This window comes from Gymnodraco acuticeps, unplaced genomic scaffold, assembly GCF_902827175.1.
Source record: "Gymnodraco acuticeps unplaced genomic scaffold, fGymAcu1.1, whole genome shotgun sequence".
Taxonomy (NCBI): domain Eukaryota; kingdom Metazoa; phylum Chordata; class Actinopteri; order Perciformes; family Bathydraconidae; genus Gymnodraco; species Gymnodraco acuticeps.
In genome coordinates, this window is record NW_022990238.1 from 5,995,613 (window position 1) to 6,018,099 (window position 22,487).

The window sequence follows — 22,487 nt, forward strand, 5'->3', positions numbered from 1 at the left end:
GTGACAAATGACCTATTTCTGTGCAGACCCCCATAGGGCCTTGACCTGGGGGGGTGGGTGTGCGTGCGAGTGTGCGTAAATCAGTGTATGTTTGTTTATTTGTGTATGGGTCTATGGTTGCTGTTCATGAGAGGATGTAAAGGCTTTGTATGAAATGCGTGTGTTTTCAATGTAAGTGGACACGCGGTGCTGATGTGAGTCCTCCTACAACAACAATCAGTTCCTCTGCTCGCCTCTCCCTACCTGACCTTGAGGAGTCCTTTGACGTCTCTTGCTATAACGACGGATGGTGCGAGGGAGGAAACGGTTTGCATTATTGACACCGACTACTTGCCTTTGATGGATATGTGGAGGAAGTCTAGACTCTATACTCAGATGGAGATATAGAACAGGACATGCAAGAAACTAACTTCCTTTTACTGTAGGTTTCTTAATGTTTCCCCCATCTTCAATCACTCTTGTGTACCCCTCTTTCTTTCTGTCATTGTCCAGCAGCTCTCTTCCAGTCACATTCTGAACATGGGTCCTGTCTGTTATTTTACATAATTGCCTTACATAAGTAGCAAGCTCTGTTCAAAGCTTGGATGATATTAGTGGAGATGAATATTGCATGAGGAAAGCACTCGTTAAGCGTTAATAAGAGGATAGAGATGGAGCCCCACTGTCAGTCTATCTTAACCCCGCCCCCACCGTTCTGTCAAGCAGTGACTCAACTCAGCCTCGATGCGTTGGAGCCTTTGAGTCAGTTTGTTGAAGAGGGAGGAAGATTGTGTGTGTGTGTGTGTGTGTGGTGTGTGTGTGTGTGTGTGTGTGTGTGTGTGTGTGTGTGTGTGTGTGTGTGTGGGTGTGTGTTGTGTGTGTGTGTGTGTGTGTGTGTGTGTCAACGCATGTGTGTGTTTTTCTGCCGCTGTGTATGAACGTCTGAGAGGAGACGGCGAGATTTGGTCATTAGGTGCTTGTGTTTTTTGCCTCTTTGTTTGCTGAATAAAAGCAGCTCTTATTACACAAAGGCACCCAGGTTCGTCAACTGACTGCAGCCCCACTTACAGTTCACACTTAATGTGAATAAATGGGCTTAATTGTGGCCCCTCATTAGAGCCCCGGTTAGCAGCTCGGCAGCTGAATCCTCCCTGTGGGTAAGAGGGCATTTAAAGCGCCTATTGTACATAACTGAATCAAAGGATCAAGCATTGCTTTTGCTAAAAAACCTTTTTGTTATTCTACTGATTATTTTCTTGTTGTTGAGGGTTCCTCCGCTAGTGGTGATTAGGAGTCTTGTTGCAGTGGTCCTTTTCTCTTGGCATATCATGGAATGCTACTTGGTGCCAAAGGGATGAACTCTAAGCATTTACAAAATTAGTCCACTGGTTTTGACGTTAATCAGCCCAAGCAGAACATACTAAACACTGCTAAATATGCAGTTATCATGGATATATAGTAGGAACAGAAACAAAGCTATAGCAGGAACAGAAACAAAGCTATAGTAGGAACAGAAACAAAGCTATAGTAGGAACAGAAACAAAGCTATAGTAGGAACAGAAACAAAGCTATAGTAGGAACAGAAACAAAGCTATAACAGGAACAGAAACAAAGCTATAGTAGGAACAGAAACAAAGCTATAGTAGGAACAGAAACAAAGCTATAGTAGGAACAGAAACAAAGCTATAGTAGGAACAGAAACAAAGCTATAGTAGGAACATAAACAAAGCTATAGTAGGAACAGAAACAAAGCTATAGTGGGAACCGAAACAAAGCTATAGTGGGAACAGAAACAAAGCTATAGTAGGAACAGAAACAAAGCTATAGTAGGAACAGAAACAAAGCTATAGTAGGAACAGAAACAAAGCTATAGCAGGAACAGAAACAAAGCTATAGTAGGAACAGAAACAAAGCTATAGTAGGAACAGAAACAAAGCTATAGTAGGAACAGAAACAAAGCTATAGTAGGAACAGAAACAAAGCTATAGTAGGAACAGAAACAAAGCTATAGTAGGAACAGAAACAAAGCTATAGTAGGAACATAAACAAAGCTATAGTGGGAATAGAAACAAAGCTATAGTAGGAACAGAAACAAAGCTATTGTGGGAACAGAAACAAAGCTATAGTAGGAAGGGAAACAAAGCTATAGTAGGAACAGAAACAAAGCTATAGTAGGAACAGAAACAAAGCTATAGTGGGAACAGAAACAAAGCAGGAACAGAAACAAAGCAGGAACAGAAACAAAACTATAGTGGGAACAGAAACAAAGCTATAGCAGGAACGGAAACAAAGCTATAGTAGGAACAGAAACAAAGCTATAGTGGGAACAGAAACAAAGCTATAGTAGGAACAGAAACAAAGCAGGAACAGAAACAAAACTATAGCAGGAACAGAAACAAAGCTATAGCAGGAACAGAAACAAAGCTATAGTAGGAACGGAAACAAAGCTATAGTAGGAACAGAAACAAAGCTATAGCAGGAACAGAAACAAAGCTATAGCAGGAACAGAAACAAAGCTATAGTAGGAACGGAAACAAAGCTATAGTAGGAACAGAAACAAAACTATAGCAGGAACAGAAACAAAGCTATAGTAGGAACAGAAACAAAACTATAGCAGGAACAGAAACAAAGCTATAGGAGGAACAGAAACAAAGCTATAGTAGGAACGGAAACAAAGCTATAGTAGGAACAGAAACAAAGCTATAGTAGGAACAGAAACAAAGCTATAGTGGGAACAGAAACAAAGCTATAGTAGGAACAGAAACAAAGCAGGAACAGAAACAAAACTATAGCAGGAACAGAAACAAAGCTATAGCAGGAACAGAAACAAAGCTATAGTAGGAACGGAAACAAAGCTATAGTAGGAACGGAAACAAAGCTATAGTAGGAACAGAAACAAAGCTATAGTAGGAACGGAAACAAAGCTATAGTAGGAACAGAAACAAAGCAGGAACAGAAACAAAACTATAGCAGGAACAGAAACAAAGCTATAGTAGGAACGGAAACAAAGCTATAGTAGGAACAGAAACAAAGCTATAGTAGGAACAGAAACAAAGCTATAGTAGGAACAGAAACAAAGCTATAGTAGGAACAGAAACAAAGCAGGAACAGAAACAAAACTATAGCAGGAACAGAAACAAAGCTATAGCAGGAACAGAAACAAAGCTATAGTAGGAACGGAAACAAAGCTATAGTAGGAACAGAAACAAAGCAGGAACAGAAACAAAACTATAGCAGGAACAGAAACAAAGCTATAGTAGGAACGGAAACAAAGCTATAGTAGGAACAGAAACAAAGCTATAGTAGGAACAGAAACAAAGCTATAGTAGGAACAGAAACAAAGCTATAGTAGGAACAGAAACAAAGCAGGAACAGAAACAAAACTATAGCAGGAACAGAAACAAAGCTATAGCAGGAACAGAAACAAAGCTATAGTAGGAATGGAAACAAAGCTATAGTAGGAACAGAAACAAAGCTATAGTAGGAACAGAAACAAAGCAGGAACAGAAACAAAACTATAGCAGTAACAGAAACAAAGCTATAGTAGGAACGGAAACAAAGCTATAGTAGGAACGGAAACAAAGCTATAGTAGGAACGGAAACAAAGCTATAGTAGGAACGGAAACAAAGCTATAGTAGGAACGGAAACAAAGCTATAGTAGGAACGGAAACAAAGCTATAGTAGGAACGGAAACAAAGCTATAGTAGGAACGGAAACAAAGCTATAGTAGGAACGGAAACAAAGCTATAGTAGGAACAGAAACAAAGCTATAGTGGGAACAGAAACAAAGCTATAGTGGGAACAGAAACAAAGCTATAGTAGGAACAGAAACAAAGCAGGAACAGAAACAAAACTATAGCAGGAACAGAAACAAAGCTATAGCAGGAACAGAAACAAAGCTATAGCAGGAACGGAAACAAAGCTATAGTAGGAACGGAAACAAAGCTATAGTAGGAACGGAAACAAAGCTATAGTAGGAACAGAAACAAAGCTATAGTAGGAACAGAAACAAAGCTATAGTAGGAACAGAAACAAAGCTATAGTAGGAACAGAAACAAAGCTATAGTAGGAACAGAAACAAAGCTATAGTAGGAACAGAAACAAAGCTATAATAGGAACAGAAACAAAGCTATAGTAGGAACAGAAACAAAGCTATAGTAGGAACAGAAACAAAGCTATAGTAGGAACAACAAAAACGCATATTTTACATAGCATCTTCAATTAGCAGTGGTAATACTGTTTTATCTTTTCACTTATACAAGGACATCAACTATATGGCAGTATGTGAATTACAAATGTACTTTGTGTTGAATGTCTGCATGGTGAATATATTATGATCATTTGTAAATAGCAAAAACCCTTTATGTCTAAATTCCTTAGCCTTTTCTGTTTCTCCACTTATTCGTGTGATATTACGTTAAAAGGGTGCCTGTTGCCATTGCCCTGCGGTAAGGTAGTGTGTGAGTTAGAAGGAGAGAGAGTGACACTATGACAGTGTGTGTGGGGGATGGGCAGGATGATTCAGCCTCAGGTCTGGTTAACTCGGTGGTCTCTGCTCTCCACCAGGCCTGGCTCGTGGCGTTTCAGGGCTCAGTGGCAGCAGCAGGGAAGCAGCCATTGCTTTCAGGAAGAGATCCAATATTAAATTAGCCTCTTTAAAAAAAAAAGAAGACATTTGTTGATTATGGCAACTGGCCTAATTCAACCCTTTATGTATTATTTGGCAATTTTCTTGTGGTCTCCCTCATGGGTTCACTCTTACACTTTCTCTTTCTCTCTCCTCCCTTCCTCTATATCTTTCTCTCCCTCTGTCTGTCTGGATGTGTTGTCTCTGGGCTATTATTAGAGTAGACAGGCTGGTGGGAGGAAGTCTCTGAAGTAGACTCTCTTGTCATCTTTTTATTTATGGAATATATTCTGCTTTCCATGTGTCTCCTTTTAATTCACAATTGACAAATCTATCCTTTGTTTGTTTGTGTTCACTCCAGTGCGAGACGCGTTTCACCTTTTCAGGAAATGCTCCACATTCTTATTATCTGACTGAAGAATGAGTTGAGGTGCCGGTATATACGAATACAATATCTGTGCCACCTTTGTCGAGTGTGTCTTTATGGTTGGGTGAAGAAGGACTAACCTCCTTTACAGGGACCATGTTTTACTGAAAACCTATTTAAATATAAAGCCATGGTTAATAATCTTTCATTTTGTCCTGTCTGAGCTGGTATCCAGGGAGAAACCTTAAATACACAAAGCTTTTAGACATTCTCTTTGTTTGTTTTTTCCTGCTCCTTTTCCTACTGCTGCTTTGATTCTATCTGACATGAACAAAACACACAAGTGACAAGACACAAAACGAAAGCAGAGATATAAGTATGCCTGCCTGTTAAGCAGAGCTGTAAATGGCCTGACTTTTAATGAACGATGAATAATATACAACACATTTCCTGCCTTAACCTAAATGTACTCTTTGAGCTTTCATGTAAAATGTCTTCCGTTTTTATTCAACAAAGAATTAGATGAATATTAGATCGATAGCTTGGTCTGTATAAATGGAAAATGATCATGTTTCCTAGAGAAACTCACTGGTTTAGCCATTGCACTCTGTTTTCAACCCTCCATCTTCCTCCTCTCCTCTTTCAATCTCTTGCTCTCACTCCCTGTAGGCCATCTCTCTCCCCATCATAACCCTCCCTGGTTCAGTAATAGGACACTTGAAATCAATAGCACATTAGTCCGGCCGGAAACTCTTGTGGAATTAAATATGAATGACTGAGATTGCAGCTACCTGCTGCTCAGAGAGACATGATGGCTCTTGGGGATATGGGTTTTAGTTTTTTGTTCCTTCCTCCAGCAAACAGTCAGTCCATGTTGTGCTGTTCTTACAGCTTACTGGATCACTGGGCTACCTCGTTCTGTCGGAGATCAGTGTGAAGCATTGTGGAGGTATTGTCTGGGTTGTCATTTTTTCCTCAGCGCTGAGCTGTGACCAGTCCGATTGCATGATTTGATAGAGCAAATGGGATCGTGGACGTCACAAAGCCGCGACAACTCAGCAGGCAAGACGAATCAGCGGGCCACACCCATCCTGCAAACACAGCAGCAGCAACATTTAAATATGAAAGAGCTCTCTGGTTATTAACAGATTGCATCTCACTTTGTTTTTTCTTCAGTATTTCCCCCAAATAAAATATGTGTGGGCTGTTTCATTAAGCTTTAGGGTTCGCTGCTCTGCACATTCATTTGACAACTTTTCACATGCAAATTTCATTACTTGGTAGTCTTCCATTTTCATTAACTGGTTTGCTGTGTAAAGTGGAATCATTTTCTTTAACATGCTGTTAAAAGGCTTAAAAGCATAATTTGCGAGGTGGTTGGAGAGTGCTATGTGGTGGGAGGAAGGTAATGTGAGACAAAAAGCCAGTGCGTATGCTTCTGGTAATTGGTAGAGGCTTGGGCACCGGTAAGCGAATACACATAGATGATATAGAAGTAGATGTATTTGTGAGCTATATTTCATCCCATCAGAGATGAAACGGTTTGTGACAGATGGAGTGATATTGTTCTCCTGTTCGGCCCATGAGTGGGGCCCCTCCTGCTTTCCCTCTCTGACAGATGTAGGGGGAGGACCACAGAGCACTCGTCTTTCTTTCAATTGATTTGGGTGCTTGAACCCTTAGGGACTGGAGGATGGTGGTGGGATGGGGGTAGTGGTAATGGTGATGGGGGTTTAGTCATTTCCTGCAGCACAGAACCTGTAAAAAGTATAAAGCAAGTGGTGTAAAGAATCCATAAACATACTATATGCGTATATCTGCATACATTGAAAGATGAAGCATACAGTAATAGCAGCGTGCTCCGTGCACTGCACTGCACTCAGAGGAGCTGGAACATTTCCATAAATCTTGGTTAGTGAGTGATGGCATAGCAGGCATCCAAGCATGTAATAGGGAGAGGAGAGAGTGTGCTGTGCATATTTGTAGCTAAACCTTACTGTAAGTGTTGCTGTACACGATACTATTGATTCTTCACAGTTTGTCAGCTAATAAGCATAGAAATGCAACATATCTTTCTTAAGTCTGTATCTGATTAGCACAATATATTGTTTTGTGGATGAAGAAGGGGGGGGGGGGGGAATACCAAGAGGTATGGGTTTGAATCTTGTGTAGTAATTAAGCAGATTTAAACTAAGTGATTCAGCAATGATTACCTTTAGCCCCTAGCCCCCCACCCTGACTGTAGGACGACATTATGAGACGTAACAGCTGTCCTGTAGCAGATGTGTCCTGTTGCTAACCCTCTGTCCCTGGAGGGGAAAGGTCAATTCAGGGGTGGAGGTCGAAGCACAGATTCTCTTGAAGACGCAACGTGTTGATGATTTGAGAGATATAAACAAATGAGCATCTGCCTGCCCCTTGTATCAGACACCACCACAGGACGGAGAGAATTAGCATTATTGATCACAATATTAACTTTGGTGTAATTCCTCCATCCTGTTTTAGGAGCAGCTGGAGTAGGAGGATATAGAATGACTTAAAAAACGTATGATTTTAAATGAAAATCATACGTTTTAGGAAACCATGAGTGGTTTTTCTAAACAGCTAATGCATGTGTATTCTTTTTTTTTCTTTTTTTTATGTAATTGTGTTTACTTTTTATCTAAAAGATAAAAATGTGTGTTGGTGCTTTCTATTTAGGAGATAATGTTGTTAAAGTTTTTACTGCTGGCAGAGTGATGTCCTGGAAACAGACCCCAGCAAAGAGTGGTTAATGATTTTAATAGGACTCCCTGGTGGGGCGGGATGGAGAGGGGCGGTGCCCTGGCCACGGGCGCGTGGCGGCGGAGCAGGTGGATGACGGGCAGCTGAGTAGTGGGGTCCAGGGGGAGGGGTGCCTCAATTTTGGAGGACTCTTGGGGTTGAGAGAAACCCTGAAAAAAGGCAACCCCATCTGGAACTGAGGTGGGGGCTCTGGTGTGAAAGAGATCTAGTGGGTGGTGTCTGACACTCTCTCTTTTGTTCTTCGGTAACACAGCAGTGATGGTGGTGGTGGTGGTGGAGGGGGGGGGGGGCTCTCGCTGCCATGGGGGCTGGGCACTCAAACAATAGTGCCGATCTAGGAATTGAAAGCCTTCGATGAACAGAAAGGCAAGGAAGCAGGCAGGGAAGGTGCAGACCGAAGGATAAAGCATGCATGGGTTCAGCCCCCTTAGGTGGGCTTCCAACTGTACAAGGACATTTCAATGTCAAACGATCACACAACACTGTGTATGTACACTGTGTACTTAAGTGTTCATAGCAAATAATTCGAAACATATTTATTCAGTTTAGTGAAATTGAAAATGTCTGAAAAGTAAATGCATATCAATTTCCTGGAGAACAATAATATCGTGTTTTTAATTTTACAAAAATAAATCTGCTGAACATTTGAGAAGAATATAAAGTAAAACAAATAAAGAAATGGTATCATTGTTATAAATGTCTGTAAAAGGGGAGAGACGTGAGCACAAGCTTCATTTATTTTTCGTTAGCATTGTCTATGGACCAGACTCGTGCCGGCTGCGAGCTCTAATGCTGCTCTGACTGCTGCTGCATACATAAACATATATCCCTCAGACGCCTGTCGTTGCTCGGCTTCAGCCAAGCCCCTGTCACGCAAGGTTAATTTCTACCTCCATCTCCCCCATTTCCATTTTTCACATTCCTCGTATAGAATTCATGCCATTCATCAGCCATCTCACAGAGGACGGCCGAGTACCTGCAGCAGCTCTCCAGGGTGCTGAATAGGGCGACTGTGGGGTAGAAGGAGAGAGCAGTGGGGGAGGGCTGCTGCAGCAAGCACTGTTATATGAATTCCTCATAGTAGGCATGGGGGTATGGAGTGCAGGTAGGGAGGAGGGGGATGAAGACCTGCCATCATAATAAACTGACAAGTCCTTCATTGGTGGGAAGATTCACTGACAATGTCATTCCTCATTTGCTCAAACATACAAGAAAGAGCCCGTCAAATAAACAGTTTCTGACATATTTGTTTAGCCCTCCTTAAAGAATCCAGAACCCTTTAATGGCTACTTATTTTTTTGTTTTGGAAGATGTTTTTTTGCAGTCACTGTTAGGCAGCGAGCCAGTAAACAAAGCTGCAGCTATTTCTCATCTTCTCGTAGAGGTCAAATTTGAGGACTGAATCTTAAACAATCACCGATGTGGCAAGGCTTTCTTTCTTCTCTAATCATGGTAAACAGCGCCCCCTGCTGCTAGAGTTTCAATACAACACGTCTCTAAAGATGATGATGTCGTGCAAGCTGACCTCTAGATGTTGCTATTGTGCAGTTTTTTTCTAATGAGATTTAACTTGGCATCAACAATACATAAATACGCCCTTGAGGGCTGAAGCTAACGGCAGAAATGTTCAATCCTGTTTGACTAAAATAGAACATTTCATGCCAGGCAGTCAAAGTCACGTTATGAAAGTAAAGTAATCACCTCTAGAGTAGGCTATGATCTCGTGAGAGAAACTGAGGGCTTGAAACTTTTCTGTCCTGCTTCCTAAATTTAACACAGAAATGAAACCAGTGAAACCCCTAAACTGAGGTGAATCAGCGACAGACAGTAGCAGGTTGCTGTAAACCGGTCAGGTGAGATTTCTGCATGAACAGACCGTGCATGAAGCCACCTGCAGCAAGCTGCATGTCAAATGAGTGGGGAAGGTAGTAAAACCGGAAGTACAGTAAAGCGTCCCGGTGATATTTACTTTGATAATTATGTATTGTGCAAACAATGCATGCTATTAGTGTTGAAGGTAAAACATGATTCATTGTTTGATTGCGATGATAACTATCCTTGAACTATTATTGATCCTTAAAGAGACATTTTATAAAACTACATTTTATATATATTTCTACTTATGTTCTATGCTATTCTATTTTTTCCGGTATGGAAAATTCTACATTATTATAACTTAATACAATAAAATCGACTTATGTATAGTATACAAATAAACCAAATAGCTGCTAAAAAAAAAATCTCAATGCCGTGACAGTAAACAGAACATTATAATAAATGCAAATCTGAGTTTAGTTTGTACTTTATTTTTGAAGTTTCACCGGATGTAGTGCATGTGTCCTTGCGGACTTGACACTAACGCATGCACTAACGGCGGGTTTGGCTGTTTGGCTCCCAGCCGCTAGGCGGAACAGGGAGGATCGATGCCCGGTCCCAGCGTGGAGGAGGAAGCCGTCCGAGAAAGTCCGCATCCCCACACAAGACGGGACGTATTAGCCAAAGCAAAGGAGGAGAGTGATTTCAGTTGTCTTCGAAAAGCTTCTTTACATGGGGGATAAGAAATGACATCTACCGCGAGCGAGAGGAGGGCGTTTGCTCATAAAATCAACCGGTGAGGCAGTAACAGAAGTTATTGTTTAACAGCTAACGCACAGTTGTGCGGTGAGAGTGACCTGCTGGACACATAGCCAGTTAGCTAGGATTTGAAGCGTATTCGTGACTATAAACCGGTCGGTTTAAACACCACTGTACCTACCTGAAATAAAACATCTCCATTGAAGCAGTTTGGGCTCCCATATATTATATCTGTGGCACTGAAGAGTTAAATAGCATGTTTTGTTTAAGTACCGTAGCGTAGCATCGCCGGAGCATTGTCATTAACAATGCATGAGCTAACGTTAATGCAGGATAACATTGTGAAGCGGAGGGCTTATCTAATGTCCCAGATGTTTCATTGTGAGTTTTAAAACAAAGTAATATTAACTACCAAGTGACATCCATTGTGATATTTTGCTCGTATTTCGTGTGAACACCTTGCAGCATTATTGTAGCAACCTGTTTCCACATGTTGTAAACTGGTTTTCCCTTCTCTGGAAGGGTTTAGTGCAGCATGGGATGATCCTCTAGTATGTGTCACTATACTTAATACATTTTGACAAGATTCCAGGACAAGTCGTAACGGCATGTCACATCTGTCAGCTGGATCTTTGAATAGCATGGGATAACAACAGTGGTAGTCTTTGCAACCAAGTGCCTCCCTGCATGCTACAATAGCCCTTTTTCATGAATGAAGATCCTCCAAACTTTGATTTTCACCAGTGCTTATCGTCACAGTTCATCTAAAGAAACAGCTTTGCCTTGCAAATCCAGATAGCTTCTCCAGAAAAGAAACAGGATGACAGATTCTTATCATTGACCTGCAAGTAAATTATTTTCTCACCAAAGTGAAAAACTTGCTGAAATCATGTCAGTACAGCGGTTCTTTATACTTTTGACCAGGCACCATCACAAGGGGGCTTTGTTTTGATTAGTATCCTGTCACTTTACCTGCTGATCGTCAATAACATGTCCTGTAGAGAAATGAGCTTCCTTGGACAGTCTCCCACTGCATTCCCAAAGTCCTGTCTGCCCTCCTTAGTGCGTCCCAGTCCATTGTTTTGTGCCGGATGCAGGAAAAGGGTGGGAAGGGGTGTTCAGGCTATTGCCCTTGCGGTCGATAGCTTCCCTTTTTCCTGTCTTAAATCAAGGCTGCTCAAACTGTTTCCACATGGTTTAAGGATACAGCGAGTGATTATAAAATCATAACATTCTAAATAGACTCATTTCAAATAATGCCACGTCAGAAAGTCTTGTTGTATCTCAGAGATTGGGCGAGAGGTCATTCATCTCTGCTTTACAGTCCATGTGTATTGATGGAATGACGGCATGAACTGTAGCTGTGTAATCATGAGAACTATGGTTTGGGAAATGTTGAAGCCTTCACAGCTGTGTATATGAGAGAGGCAGACATTATGTGGTTGTAAAGGAGCAGCTGTCTCTGTGAGAGGATTGTACTTTTTTTCTTTTTCCTGCTTTGTCTCCCTATAAGCCTCCCATTTTCCGTTGGTCTATGAAGGCCACGGACAGAGCTCTGGCTCTGTGCCTGCTCCCTGGAGCCGGCTCGCCACCTCTCTGTGAGATCCGCTCAAGTCGCTGTTCAGAACAGCTGCTGGCCCTCCCTCACAGTACCAGAAGCTAAAGAGCTTCTGCTTTACAGTTTATAGAACTTTAGGACAGAATCTGAAACATAATTAGCCTCATCAATTAAAAGAAGTATTTCATTCATGCAGATATCTGTACAATTAATGAATGCGGCCTAGTTTCTAATGCTGTGGTTTGATTTCTAAGATCCCTAAGTTAAGCATGCAAACATTGGCATGATTATGACATTTCTGCATCAACTTAAATCAAATTACTTTATTTTGTATAAATCCTGAACAGCACAGATCTTGCCCATTAACAGAATTCTTTACAGTTAATCTTCATCATGTCTGTACATTGTTGAGTGTTTCCCAGCTGACACTTCTCTCCTCTCTTTCTCAGGACGGTGGCTGCAGAAGTCAGAAAACAAGTTTCCAGAGACTATGGCTCTCCTCAGCTGTCCAAGAAACGAGGCGCACACCAACCTGTGAGTCACCCTGTGTTTAACCTGCCAGCCGATGAAAGGGCCAATTAGCAAGATCAGTAGTTGATGAGTAACTTGCTTATATTAAGTTTAAGTTTAGATACAAGGAATCAGAATACCTTTATTCGTCCCACAGAGGGGACATTTACAAGGAGATCAGATGATTGTGTGCACAGGGTTTTGAAACATGATAGAGCTGCTTTTGCTCGCTTGTGTTTTCCAACAGTCATGCAGGGGTTCTGCAGAAAGCAGTCGTTTCCTTGAAAATTAAGAATAATTGTTAAAAAACACATGATCCATCCTCACGGCATCCTGTCTCTTTCTACTTCTCCTTGTAAGTCCTTCTGATCTTGCTGATCAGATAATGATCTGTGATTATGGCCATGTCAATGTGAACCTAAAAGTCTAACCTTTATTGACAGTTGCCCCTGACGGAGGTGGTTGAGCCTGTGGACTTCGAAGAGTATGTGAGCAGTCACGCTCCGGGGGTGGAGCCCGGCCCGCTCCGGCAGCTCATGGAGTTCCCCCAGGACGACCTGGAGCTCCTCCCGCTGGACAAAGAGTGCATTACACTGGAGCCCCCACTGCCTGAGGAGGAAGAGTGAGTCCCACTAATGGCCAACCCAACCCTCGTACTGCATCACATCCCTTTATGGTCTTCTTTATACTTCTCCACACACAGAGGATTAATATAACTGTTATGGAGGACAGGCATTACCAGAGATAAGAACAAAGCCTTTCTCTCTGGGACACTGAATGAACATAAATATTAAAAGCATGCTTTGCTCAATTATTAATGTGTTTTTCTCCTATGTAGCTCTCTAGATCCCAGAGTGAGAGATGCCTTGGCAGTCTACACAGATGACTGGCTCGTCATTCAAAGGAAGTAAGTGGTGCCAGCTGTAGTACCAGCTGACTTATCCTTCAAGTACATGTTTCATCTACTTTTCCCAGTTCACTGTTCCCATCATTGACAGTAACATTAATATAAACTTTTCTTCTGATTTCCTTCAGATATCAGCGCTACAGCACCACGTACAGCCCTCAGAGCTCTGAGCGGCAGAGGGAGAGGCAGCGAGGGCTGCACAAACAGACCTTTGAGCTGGACGAGGCTGCTGCGGAGCGCCATGATGACCAGGTAGCTGGTGGAGATGTTCAAAGCACTTGTTATCGTGACCGCTGAGTGACCATTCAGTCTTTTAAGGTTCATTAGACTTATCTACTTATCTCTAAAGTGTTGCCAGGAGGAAAAGCTAAGAAGGCTTTAATATGCCCCTGAACTCCTATGATTTGGTACCTGGACCAAGAGAGTTGTAGAATTGGGCCTTAGCTAGTTTTTTCTTGTTTTTGTTTTTTTAATCAATCGAAATGGTCATTAGAATGTCCAAAACCCAAAAAGAAGTATGTTCTTATAAGATTCCAAAGTTTTGTCTTTAAAAATTGTTTTAAAACCCGAATATAATCCGTTTAATATTATAATAACTATAGATAAAGCCGGAAATCTCCATATTGTCATGCTAAAAACATGACGTGAAACATTATCCAAACAAATAACCAATTATCAAAAAGTCTGTTCTTATTTTCTGTTGCTTGTCTGATCCATTACTTGACTAATGGTTGCAGCTCAGGTGGAGTGAAGCCAGTCAATAAAGCTTGTGTCTCATGATGGGGAAGGCAGTATGAGTCGTATTGTGCTCAGCGAGTTGATCATATGGAGAATGAGTAATGGATCAATGGAAATACCTTGACCATTATCCATTCCACAGTCACCACATGAGTCATATTAAAGGGGTAAAAAGGTTATCAGATCTGTAGCATATTGTTCTCCTTGTGTTTCTAAATCATCTGCTGTGAGCACTTAGGTGACATGTTTGCCTGGAAGGGGGAAAGAAAAACACATGATCTCACCTCTTTGTCTCACTCTCGTGTGCTTCAGGATGATGCAAAGCGGCGTTCAGTCAGCCTCGATGAGACTCCTCGGGGAAGCTGGGCCTCCAGTATTTTCGACTTGAAGAATTCCTCCCCAGACGCGATCCTGCCGTCTGTGCTGGAGCGAGCAGCCGCCGAGGACATGGACCGCCGCAATACTGAGGCCCGCCTGCAGGGGCGCCACAGCGACCTGCTGGGCCTCTACCCGCCCCCCGATGAGGTTCAAATTACACCATCCCATATCTGCCCATGCTAGTAAAAGCTATGTTATTGTCAAAAAACTGTGAATTTATAATATACAGAAGATACTTAAAGGTCACCTATTATGCAAAATCCAGTTTTTCATGTATTTTCTACATCAACATGTGTCCCCTCTGCATAAAGAGACTCTGAAAGTTTCAGGAAAAAAGATTAGCTCACTTTTTGTCTCGATCCATTTATATAAAAACTGAAAATGAGCTGATCAGATTTTGGCCACTTTATGATGTCATAAGATTTGTTTGGCTTGTGTAAGCATTAGGCAATCACCAACCAAGGTAACCCCCCCCCACCTTATCACCTGAATCTCCTCCTAGAGCACCATTGTGTTATTTTTAACCAAATATCTCTCAGAGGGGCGTGGGGAGGGGCTCCTTATTTTCATCTAAATTAACAGACAGAGAATCAGCACTTTTGAAACAGGGCTGAAACAGAGGGGATTATGGGATGCTACAATGATCTGTTTGGTATTTGGAGCCAAACACTTCAGACATTTGTATATATCTGAGACCAATAATATATTGATGAAAAACAGTATCATAGGGGACCTTTTAATGATTGCTAGTGTATATTAAAAATGGTATTCCCTTTTATTTGGAGGTCCAATCAGTGTTGATATTAAAAATGTAGACGATTGAAGCGATAAACTCCTCAGTGCGTGTTTTATTATATTAGTGAATAATCTCAGAGATTATTACTGCAACCAGCAGGACTCGTTTGGAAATGTTGGTAGATTTAGTTTCCATTTGTTCAGCTCAGTCACATAATTGGATGTTCGCTTAAAGTGGAGGTCCATAATGTCTACAAACCCAGCAACTGTTTGCTTTTCTTCCCCCTCAATGTTCTCCTTTTCCAGCTCCATCCTTCTTCCTTTATATCTATGTACACACTTTGGCTTTCTCTGCCACTAGGTTGCCATGACATCTGTGTAAATGTCATGCCGGTGTGTGTATTGAACATGGCTCTTTGTGTGTGTGTGTGACAGGATGAAGCAGTAGAGAGATGCTCTGCCCCTGAAGTGCCTAAGGAACACTGTGGTCAGAGGATCATGGTTAAGTGCCTGTCTCTGAAGTGAGTAACATTTAGAATATATGTCTGAAATGATCATTATAATAAATCATATAATCATTATACCCACGATCCTCTCCAACTATATTTTTTTCCGATTTTCAGGTTTGAAATAGAAATTGAGCCAATATTTGGAACACTTGCCTTGTATGACGTCAAGGAAAAGAAAAAGGTATTTTTTCTTTGTTCAAGCAGATCAGTTTTTATTTGATCATTATTCTACCAATTACTTTGACTCTGTAAAACCGCTTACGTAATGCTGAGCTCATGCCTACCTAATTGAATTTCCCTTGTCTCAAGAAGCTCTAAGTGGTCTTGCGGTTTAGATGACTGAATTAAAACTGAATAAAACTCCCTTAACGTGCATTGCCATTATCCTCTTTCTCCCCCTCCCTCTGCTGTTTCCTGCTTATCTCCATCCTCCCTCCAACAGATCTCTGAGAATTTCTACTTCGACCTGAACTCAGATCAGATGAAAGGAATGCTTAAACCCCACACACCTCACGTAGCCATTTCCACACTGGCCCGTTCTGCCATTTTCTCCATCACCTACCCTTCGGCCGATATCTTCTTGGTCATTAAGGTACTGAGAGAACCTAATTGTAAACAGAAGAATCTGACTTTATGTTAATGGCACAAACTATATTTGTATTCCAATCCAATCCATTTTATTTATATAGCACATTTAAAAACAACAGAGTTGAACAAAGTGCTGTACATCAACAACTGTATAAAAACATAGCATAAATACATAAAAACAGACAGGACATGAAACAAATGTAATACACGAGACAATGAAACCAGATCAGAAGCCACCGACTGAAAAACTCTCCTATATGACGTAAAAACAATACAAAACACTAGTAAGGTAAAAAATAAATAAATAAAAACCACATTTTACAGCACAAGTGTCACCTGGTCTGTACAGTAAAAGCCAAGGAAAATAAGTGGGTTTTTAAGCGAGATTTAAAAACAGGCAGAGTTGGAGCAAGTCTATCCTGGAGGGGTAATTCGTTCCATAACTTTGGAGCCTCAACAGCAAAGGCTCTGTCTCCCCGCTGCTTTAGCCTCGATTTTGGGACTACCAGAAGGAGTCTGTCAGCAGACCTCAGTGACCGTGTGGGTGTGTATGGTTTTAAAAGATCTGCCAGGTACGGTGGGGCTAAACCGTTCAGGGCCTTGTATGCGAACAGCAACATTTTAAACTGTATTCTAAAATGGACTGGTAGCCAGTGTAAAGAGGCGAGTACAGGCGTAATATGTTCACGTCTGCCTGTCCTTGTAAGGAGGCGTGCAGCAGCATTCTGGACCAGCTGTAGGCATGACAGGGAAGCCTTGGTCACTCCAATATAAAGAGCATTGCAGTAATCCAGTTTAGTGGATATAAAACAATGTATTATCTTTTCAAAGTCATTAAAAGAAAGGAAAGGCTTGACCTTTGCTAAAAGTCTTAGCTGAAAGAAGCTGGATTTGACCACAGAGTTAATCTGTTTGTCTAGTTTAAAATCACGATCAATCCGTACTCCCAGGTTTGTGACAATGGGTTTCACATATGGGACAAGAGAATCCAGCCCAGGCGGGGCATTGGGGCCACCACTGGGTCCAAATATTATGACCTCTGTCTTTTTTTCATTGAATTTTAAAAAGTTCAAGGCCATCCAGGCTCTGATGTCCTGCAGACAGTCAGACAGGTGTTGCTGAGGGTTTGGGTCATTTATTTTCAGGGGCATGTAGATTTGCGAGTCATCTGCATAAAAATGAAATGAGACACCATATTTCTTAATGATAGCGCCCAGGGGGAGCAGGTACAGGGAAAATAAAATCGGCCCAAGAATGGAGCCTTGGGGTACCCCGTATGGGAGAGGAGCAGAGGAGGAAGTAAATTCTTTAAGATTTACATTAAAACTTCTTTCAGACAGATACGACTTAAACCAGTCTAGAGCAGTACCACTGATTCCCACAAAATGTTGCAGGCGAGAAATGAGAATACTGTGATCTACAGTGTCAAAGGCAGCTGTCAGGTCTAAAAGTATAAGAACAGCACTGTTCCCAGAGTCAGTAGCTAAAAACAGGTCATTATTACCTTGTTTGCATTTAATTTGGCATTTAAATGCTGCGTAACTAAGGTCAAATATAAGCGTGTTATTAAAAAAATGTTGTTTATGGTGTAAAACCCGTCTTCTTGTATTTCAGCTTGAGAAAGTCCTTCAACAAGGAGACATTGGAGAATGCTGTGAACCCTACATGGTTATGAAAGAGTCTGATTCCTCCAAGGTAATGGACCCAAAAACATATTTGTTTAAATTGTTGCAATGCTCAAGGCTGACGGCCAGCGTGCTCATGGGACCATTTTACTGTCTAGTCAAAAACCATTACCCAATTCTGTCCGGCAAGCTGCAATATTTACCATCCATTTTGGCAGGTCAACTCGGTTGGCCATTGCAGTTATTTTCAATCTAACTTTTTCTTTTGATGTTTTTTTTATCCTATTTTGTCTGCTCAGCACAAGGAGAAGCTGGAGAAGCTGCGTCTGCAGGCAGAGCAGTCATGTAGTCGTCTCGGCCGTTTCCGCATGCCTTTCGCCTGGACGGCCATTCACCTGCTCAACATCGTCAGCAGTGTGGGGGGTCTGGATCGCTCGGACCCTGACTCCGACTCTGGTACTTAAAACACATCCTAGGTTTTACAAAATGTTCTAGCATGCAGGTACACAGAGCATTCATTTTACAGTGACAAAGCCCTGTAGCGGTCACATTCATGCACATGCCGCTCTAATGTTGTTTCCTCCTGCCAGAGCGAAAGGGCCACGGAACATGGAATGACAGAAAGAAAAAGGGGTGCGAGCGGATGAGTGTTGGGGACGACATGTGTAACTTTGCCACTTTCCGTCCAGCAACATTGACCGTCACCAACTTCTTCAAACAGGTCAGACTCTCTCATGACTCATTTAGTTGTTCATCTTGTGATGTGATGTAATGGGGACAAATGACTCTCATATCACTTTATTAATAAAGCTGAGTATTGTCACTTTTAACGACAACAAGGTGAGGCGCTAACAGCTACCAATAATCTATTACATGTATTTACATACCTCTTATATGTTTGACAACAGACCACTCAAGAATGGATGACTTTCAAAAAGACTGGACACATGCCATTTTAACATTTAAAGCGTATCACACAGCTTTTTACTATAGGATGTATCGTAAAATAAAGAAGTTCATCCAATACTTAATAAATGGTATGTTCCATTAGTATTTTAAGATAAAATACACATTAGAAATTGAGCCTACAATATTCACAAATACTACAAGTAGTTAACATTGTAGTGAAGCACTGCTATTATAACTATATAATAAATACACACTCTGCTCCTGTCTGTGTCCATGAAGGAGGGGGACAGACTGAGTGATGAAGACCTCTACAAGTACCTGGCAGATATGCGCAGACCATCATCTGTTCTGAGACGACTGAGGCCTGTCACAGGTTAACGAGAGCATTCTTAATATAACTGAAACGGATCATGAAAAGGCTTTATGGATGTTTTGTATAAACAGTCTCCTATCTTTTGTCCCTCAGCCCAGTTGAAGATCGACATCTCCCCCGCTCCGGACTCGCCTCACTACTGTCTGTCCCCGGAGCTGCTGCACGTGAAGCCGTACCCCGACCTGCGTGTGCGCCCGACCAAAGACGTGCTGGAGTTCCCTGCTCGCTACGTATACACCCCTCACACAACCTACAGGTGAGTGTGTTCACCTTAAACACACACACGTTTACACAAACATTGCTTAAGTTGACTCGTAGAACAAATATACTTTCACCCCTCTATCACATGCATGACTCAATGTGTTTGTCTAGGTATTGATTTGTCCAGATTGATTTCTTCTGCCTCTCCTTTTTAAACTTAAAAACAAAAATACACATTTATTTTCTTTGGTGTAACAGAATGTTTAATCATTTAGAAAACTCGATTTGATAGGCTCCATTTAAAAACAAAGATTAGTAGTGCATCAAAGTCAAGACTAAGAACAGACACAAACGGAGAAAGCGGCAACAACAAGCACATAATCATAAGAGTACTAAGACAAATGTTTTCTGGCATTAGAGCAGATCTTTCGCACACATTGCAGGCTTGGAAGGGAGTGCAGTGTAGTCTGGGAGACTTCAGTCGTGAATGTTAAAGTCTATGTTTTAGCTTCACTCTGAAAGAAGAAAATGAAACATAAATGTAATAAAATATAAACAACAAACGTTCAAAAGACTTAACAAGTGACTCACCATCATCTTTAGTTTGGAGAGCTGCTCATTCTGAGTCTCAATGTTCTCTTTCTGGAACTGGGTCCAATGCTGTAAACCTTTCAAGGTGTTTAATTGCTCCTCTGCTCTCTTCTGAAAATGGCAATATAGTAAAGGGAACTTATTTAGTAACCAATCAGTGACTGGTGTTTAAATACTTCTGGTCGCCTTGTGCTTTTACAAGACCAAAAGCAAGTACAGGCTGGTGTGACGGTGAAGTAAGGCTGCAAAAGCATTGAAAATGAATCCTGGTTTTGGCTTCATACTAAATGTAAGGGCTTATATTGATAGAGCAGGATGTTTTAATGTGAAAGTGTAATACATGTTGTCCCTAAAATAATTATGATAAATAATCGTAATCTCAACAATGATCCAAAATGATCATGGTCATAATTGAGTCTATAATCGTGCAGCCCTACAGTGAGAGTGTGTCTTTTATAGGGATGGGTATCGTTTGAAATGTATCGATTCCGATTCCGGTTCTGCTTATCGATTCCGGTTCTTATCGATTCCCCGTTTCGATTCCAAAATTGTAAAATAAAGAGGTCAAACGTTTAGATAACAAAAATATCTTTATTCTTGTAAGCTTTAACTGACGTTTTTAAAATAAAAAATATACATGCAATACAAATGTATTGCACAATAGCTGTGCTTTATTTTAACTGAGCTATGTCAGCGCAACTTACATGATGCCGTTTAAAAAAATGAACGGTGGTGCCGGCCGTCAACAGCCTGCTGACGACCGGCCGTTCTGTGATTCTCCAGAACACACAGATGGCCAGTCCGCCCTTACCCTGTATTCTACCGGGTCACCGCGGCGCAGACGGACCCGGTGGAATACAGGGTCTACCGCGTTTAGGAACCGTTAAGCAGAACCAAAATTGTGTATTTTGTACGGGTACCCCGGTACCCGGCATTTTCTTATCGGTTCTCATCTGGAACCGAATTTCGGTTCCCAACCCTAGTCTTTTATCTCTACGTTCCAGCGCTCTGTTACCTGCAGCTCTTTGATGCTGATGCTGGTGTTGAGATACATCTCCAGCTTCTTCACTTTAGTTTGGAGCTCCACCTCTTCCTGCTCCACGCTGGCCAGCCAGTCTTTAGTCATGTTGGTCTGAGCCTGTTGCTTGGCCATCTGGGCCTGTCAAAGCAGCATCTGCACATATTATCCTCGTCCCCAAACAACCATCCCAGTGCAGCTGGCAGCTCTCTAACGACACCCTCACTCTTATCTCAGATGAAAGAGCTTCATTGATCCATATACATCAGGGAAAAGGGTCTTACAAAAGGAAACGAGTCAGATGCCTACAGTAACTAAGAACAGCTGCATTAGCGCTTTTGTAGACATAGAATAGATCTGCTTTGGTATGTCTATTCAACATTTTCTTTCTCTGTAATCTGTCTGCGATTTTACATTCTCTACATATTGTGTCTATCCCCTCTGCTCCTGCACGTTAGATCTGCAGTTTGATAGTCAGCGATTATCTCTCCTGCAATAACACAAGCAGCACCCGAAGAATCTGTTGTTTACATATTTGGGTGTTTTCTTACCTGTAGCGACTCTATGGCTGCTTTTATCTGTCTCTCCACCTCCACAGCCTGCTCAGTCTGCCTCTTCAGCTTTTCTAGAGTCCCCTCATGGCTCCTCAAAGTCTGGCTGATTTTCACTATCTTCGCCTCGGTGGTTTCATGAACATAGTTGAGCGATTCGCTGAACTGTACGACGCCGAACAGGAGAATATTTACTTCTTCCTTCGGTGCAGCCTTGTCCTTCACCTCGCTGGTCCTCCTCCTGACCGGAGCTGCATGGACTGCTCTCAAACCCTCGGCCAAAAATAGCAGGCACAGACCCCAGATAATCTTCATGACAGCAGTCACAAACTCACTGCGGTCTAATGTCTTTTTCACTGTGGCGGTTCAAGGCGTACTTCTCTGTCGCAGCTGAGATGTTAGCATCATCAGGATCCCCAGTGGATGAAGAGTTCGGAGGGTGGTCAGTGCGCCTTATATTGTATGTCTACATGCAATACCATAGTGAAACATTAGCTCAGCTGGGGTTTAATCCCAGGTCTTGTCTGTGGCCTTAGACTGTGGCCCTGCCTGCTTTAACCCCTGAGAGACACATTTAGTCATTCAGGTCACGAACACACGTGAAATACATTAATATAAATCTGGTTTTGTGTGTTTGATACAGAACATGTATAATCATAATCTGCCCTGTACATTTATGAAGTTATTTTAAAGTTATGTGATTTTGTGGTGTGTCATTGCCTCTTGACAAGTGAATAAACACCGCTGTTTAAATAAAATATGAACAAATGTTACCTCTTTATGTTTGCCTTGGACTGTAGTTATGGTTACTTTCACTTAGCCAATACAGGGTCACACTTTCCCCTCGTGTGCACACATGGAAATCTTATCTTTTGATTTTCTAATAAATGCTTTTGTAGGTTTTCAGGAATGATTGAAACAGAATCAGACAACATAACAAGATCCAGCTAGGCTGCCTACATCT

At 41.7% G+C, this 22,487-nt stretch overlaps 2 protein-coding genes across 2 annotated transcripts in view; one reads left to right on the top strand and one right to left on the bottom strand.

The window, feature by feature from the left end:
• Window positions 1-10,155: 10,155 nt before the first annotated feature.
• Window positions 10,156-22,487, top strand: part of LOC117548843 (dedicator of cytokinesis protein 7-like) — a gene marked incomplete in the record, with an annotated part of 29,815 nt that continues 17,483 nt past the window's right edge. Inside the window, 14 exon segments of the mRNA XM_034220338.1 lie at window positions 10,156-10,369; window positions 12,340-12,424; window positions 12,844-13,022; window positions 13,239-13,307; window positions 13,436-13,559; window positions 14,358-14,570; window positions 15,594-15,679; window positions 15,782-15,848; window positions 16,110-16,259; window positions 17,870-17,950; window positions 18,180-18,336; window positions 18,471-18,601; window positions 19,069-19,162; window positions 19,256-19,418. Of these exon segments, the coding sequence (XP_034076229.1) occupies window positions 10,320-10,369; window positions 12,340-12,424; window positions 12,844-13,022; window positions 13,239-13,307; window positions 13,436-13,559; window positions 14,358-14,570; window positions 15,594-15,679; window positions 15,782-15,848; window positions 16,110-16,259; window positions 17,870-17,950; window positions 18,180-18,336; window positions 18,471-18,601; window positions 19,069-19,162; window positions 19,256-19,418 (1,649 nt within the window).
• Window positions 19,604-22,017, bottom strand: si:dkey-114l24.2 (uncharacterized protein LOC107990273 homolog). The gene is made up of 4 exons (XM_034220412.1): window positions 21,524-22,017; window positions 20,970-21,113; window positions 19,955-20,065; window positions 19,604-19,878 (listed from the first exon to the last, which is right to left on the bottom strand). Exons 1-4 carry the CDS (start codon window positions 21,836-21,838, stop codon window positions 19,861-19,863), a joined length of 588 nt encoding a protein of 195 aa, XP_034076303.1. The 5' UTR covers window positions 21,839-22,017; the 3' UTR covers window positions 19,604-19,860.

Excerpts from the sequence above, each read along its gene's own strand:
- si:dkey-114l24.2 (XM_034220412.1), bottom strand. The coding sequence starts at position 21,838 with ATGAAGATTATCTGGGGTCTGTGCCTGCTATTTTTGGCCGAGGGTTTG. Across the intron at positions 21,114-21,523 it reads CAGCCATAGAGTCGCTACAG|GCCCAGATGGCCAAGCAACA; the intron begins GTAAGAAAACAC and ends CTGCTTTGACAG. Across the intron at positions 20,066-20,969 it reads TCAGCATCAAAGAGCTGCAG|AAGAGAGCAGAGGAGCAATT; the intron begins GTAACAGAGCGC and ends TGCCATTTTCAG.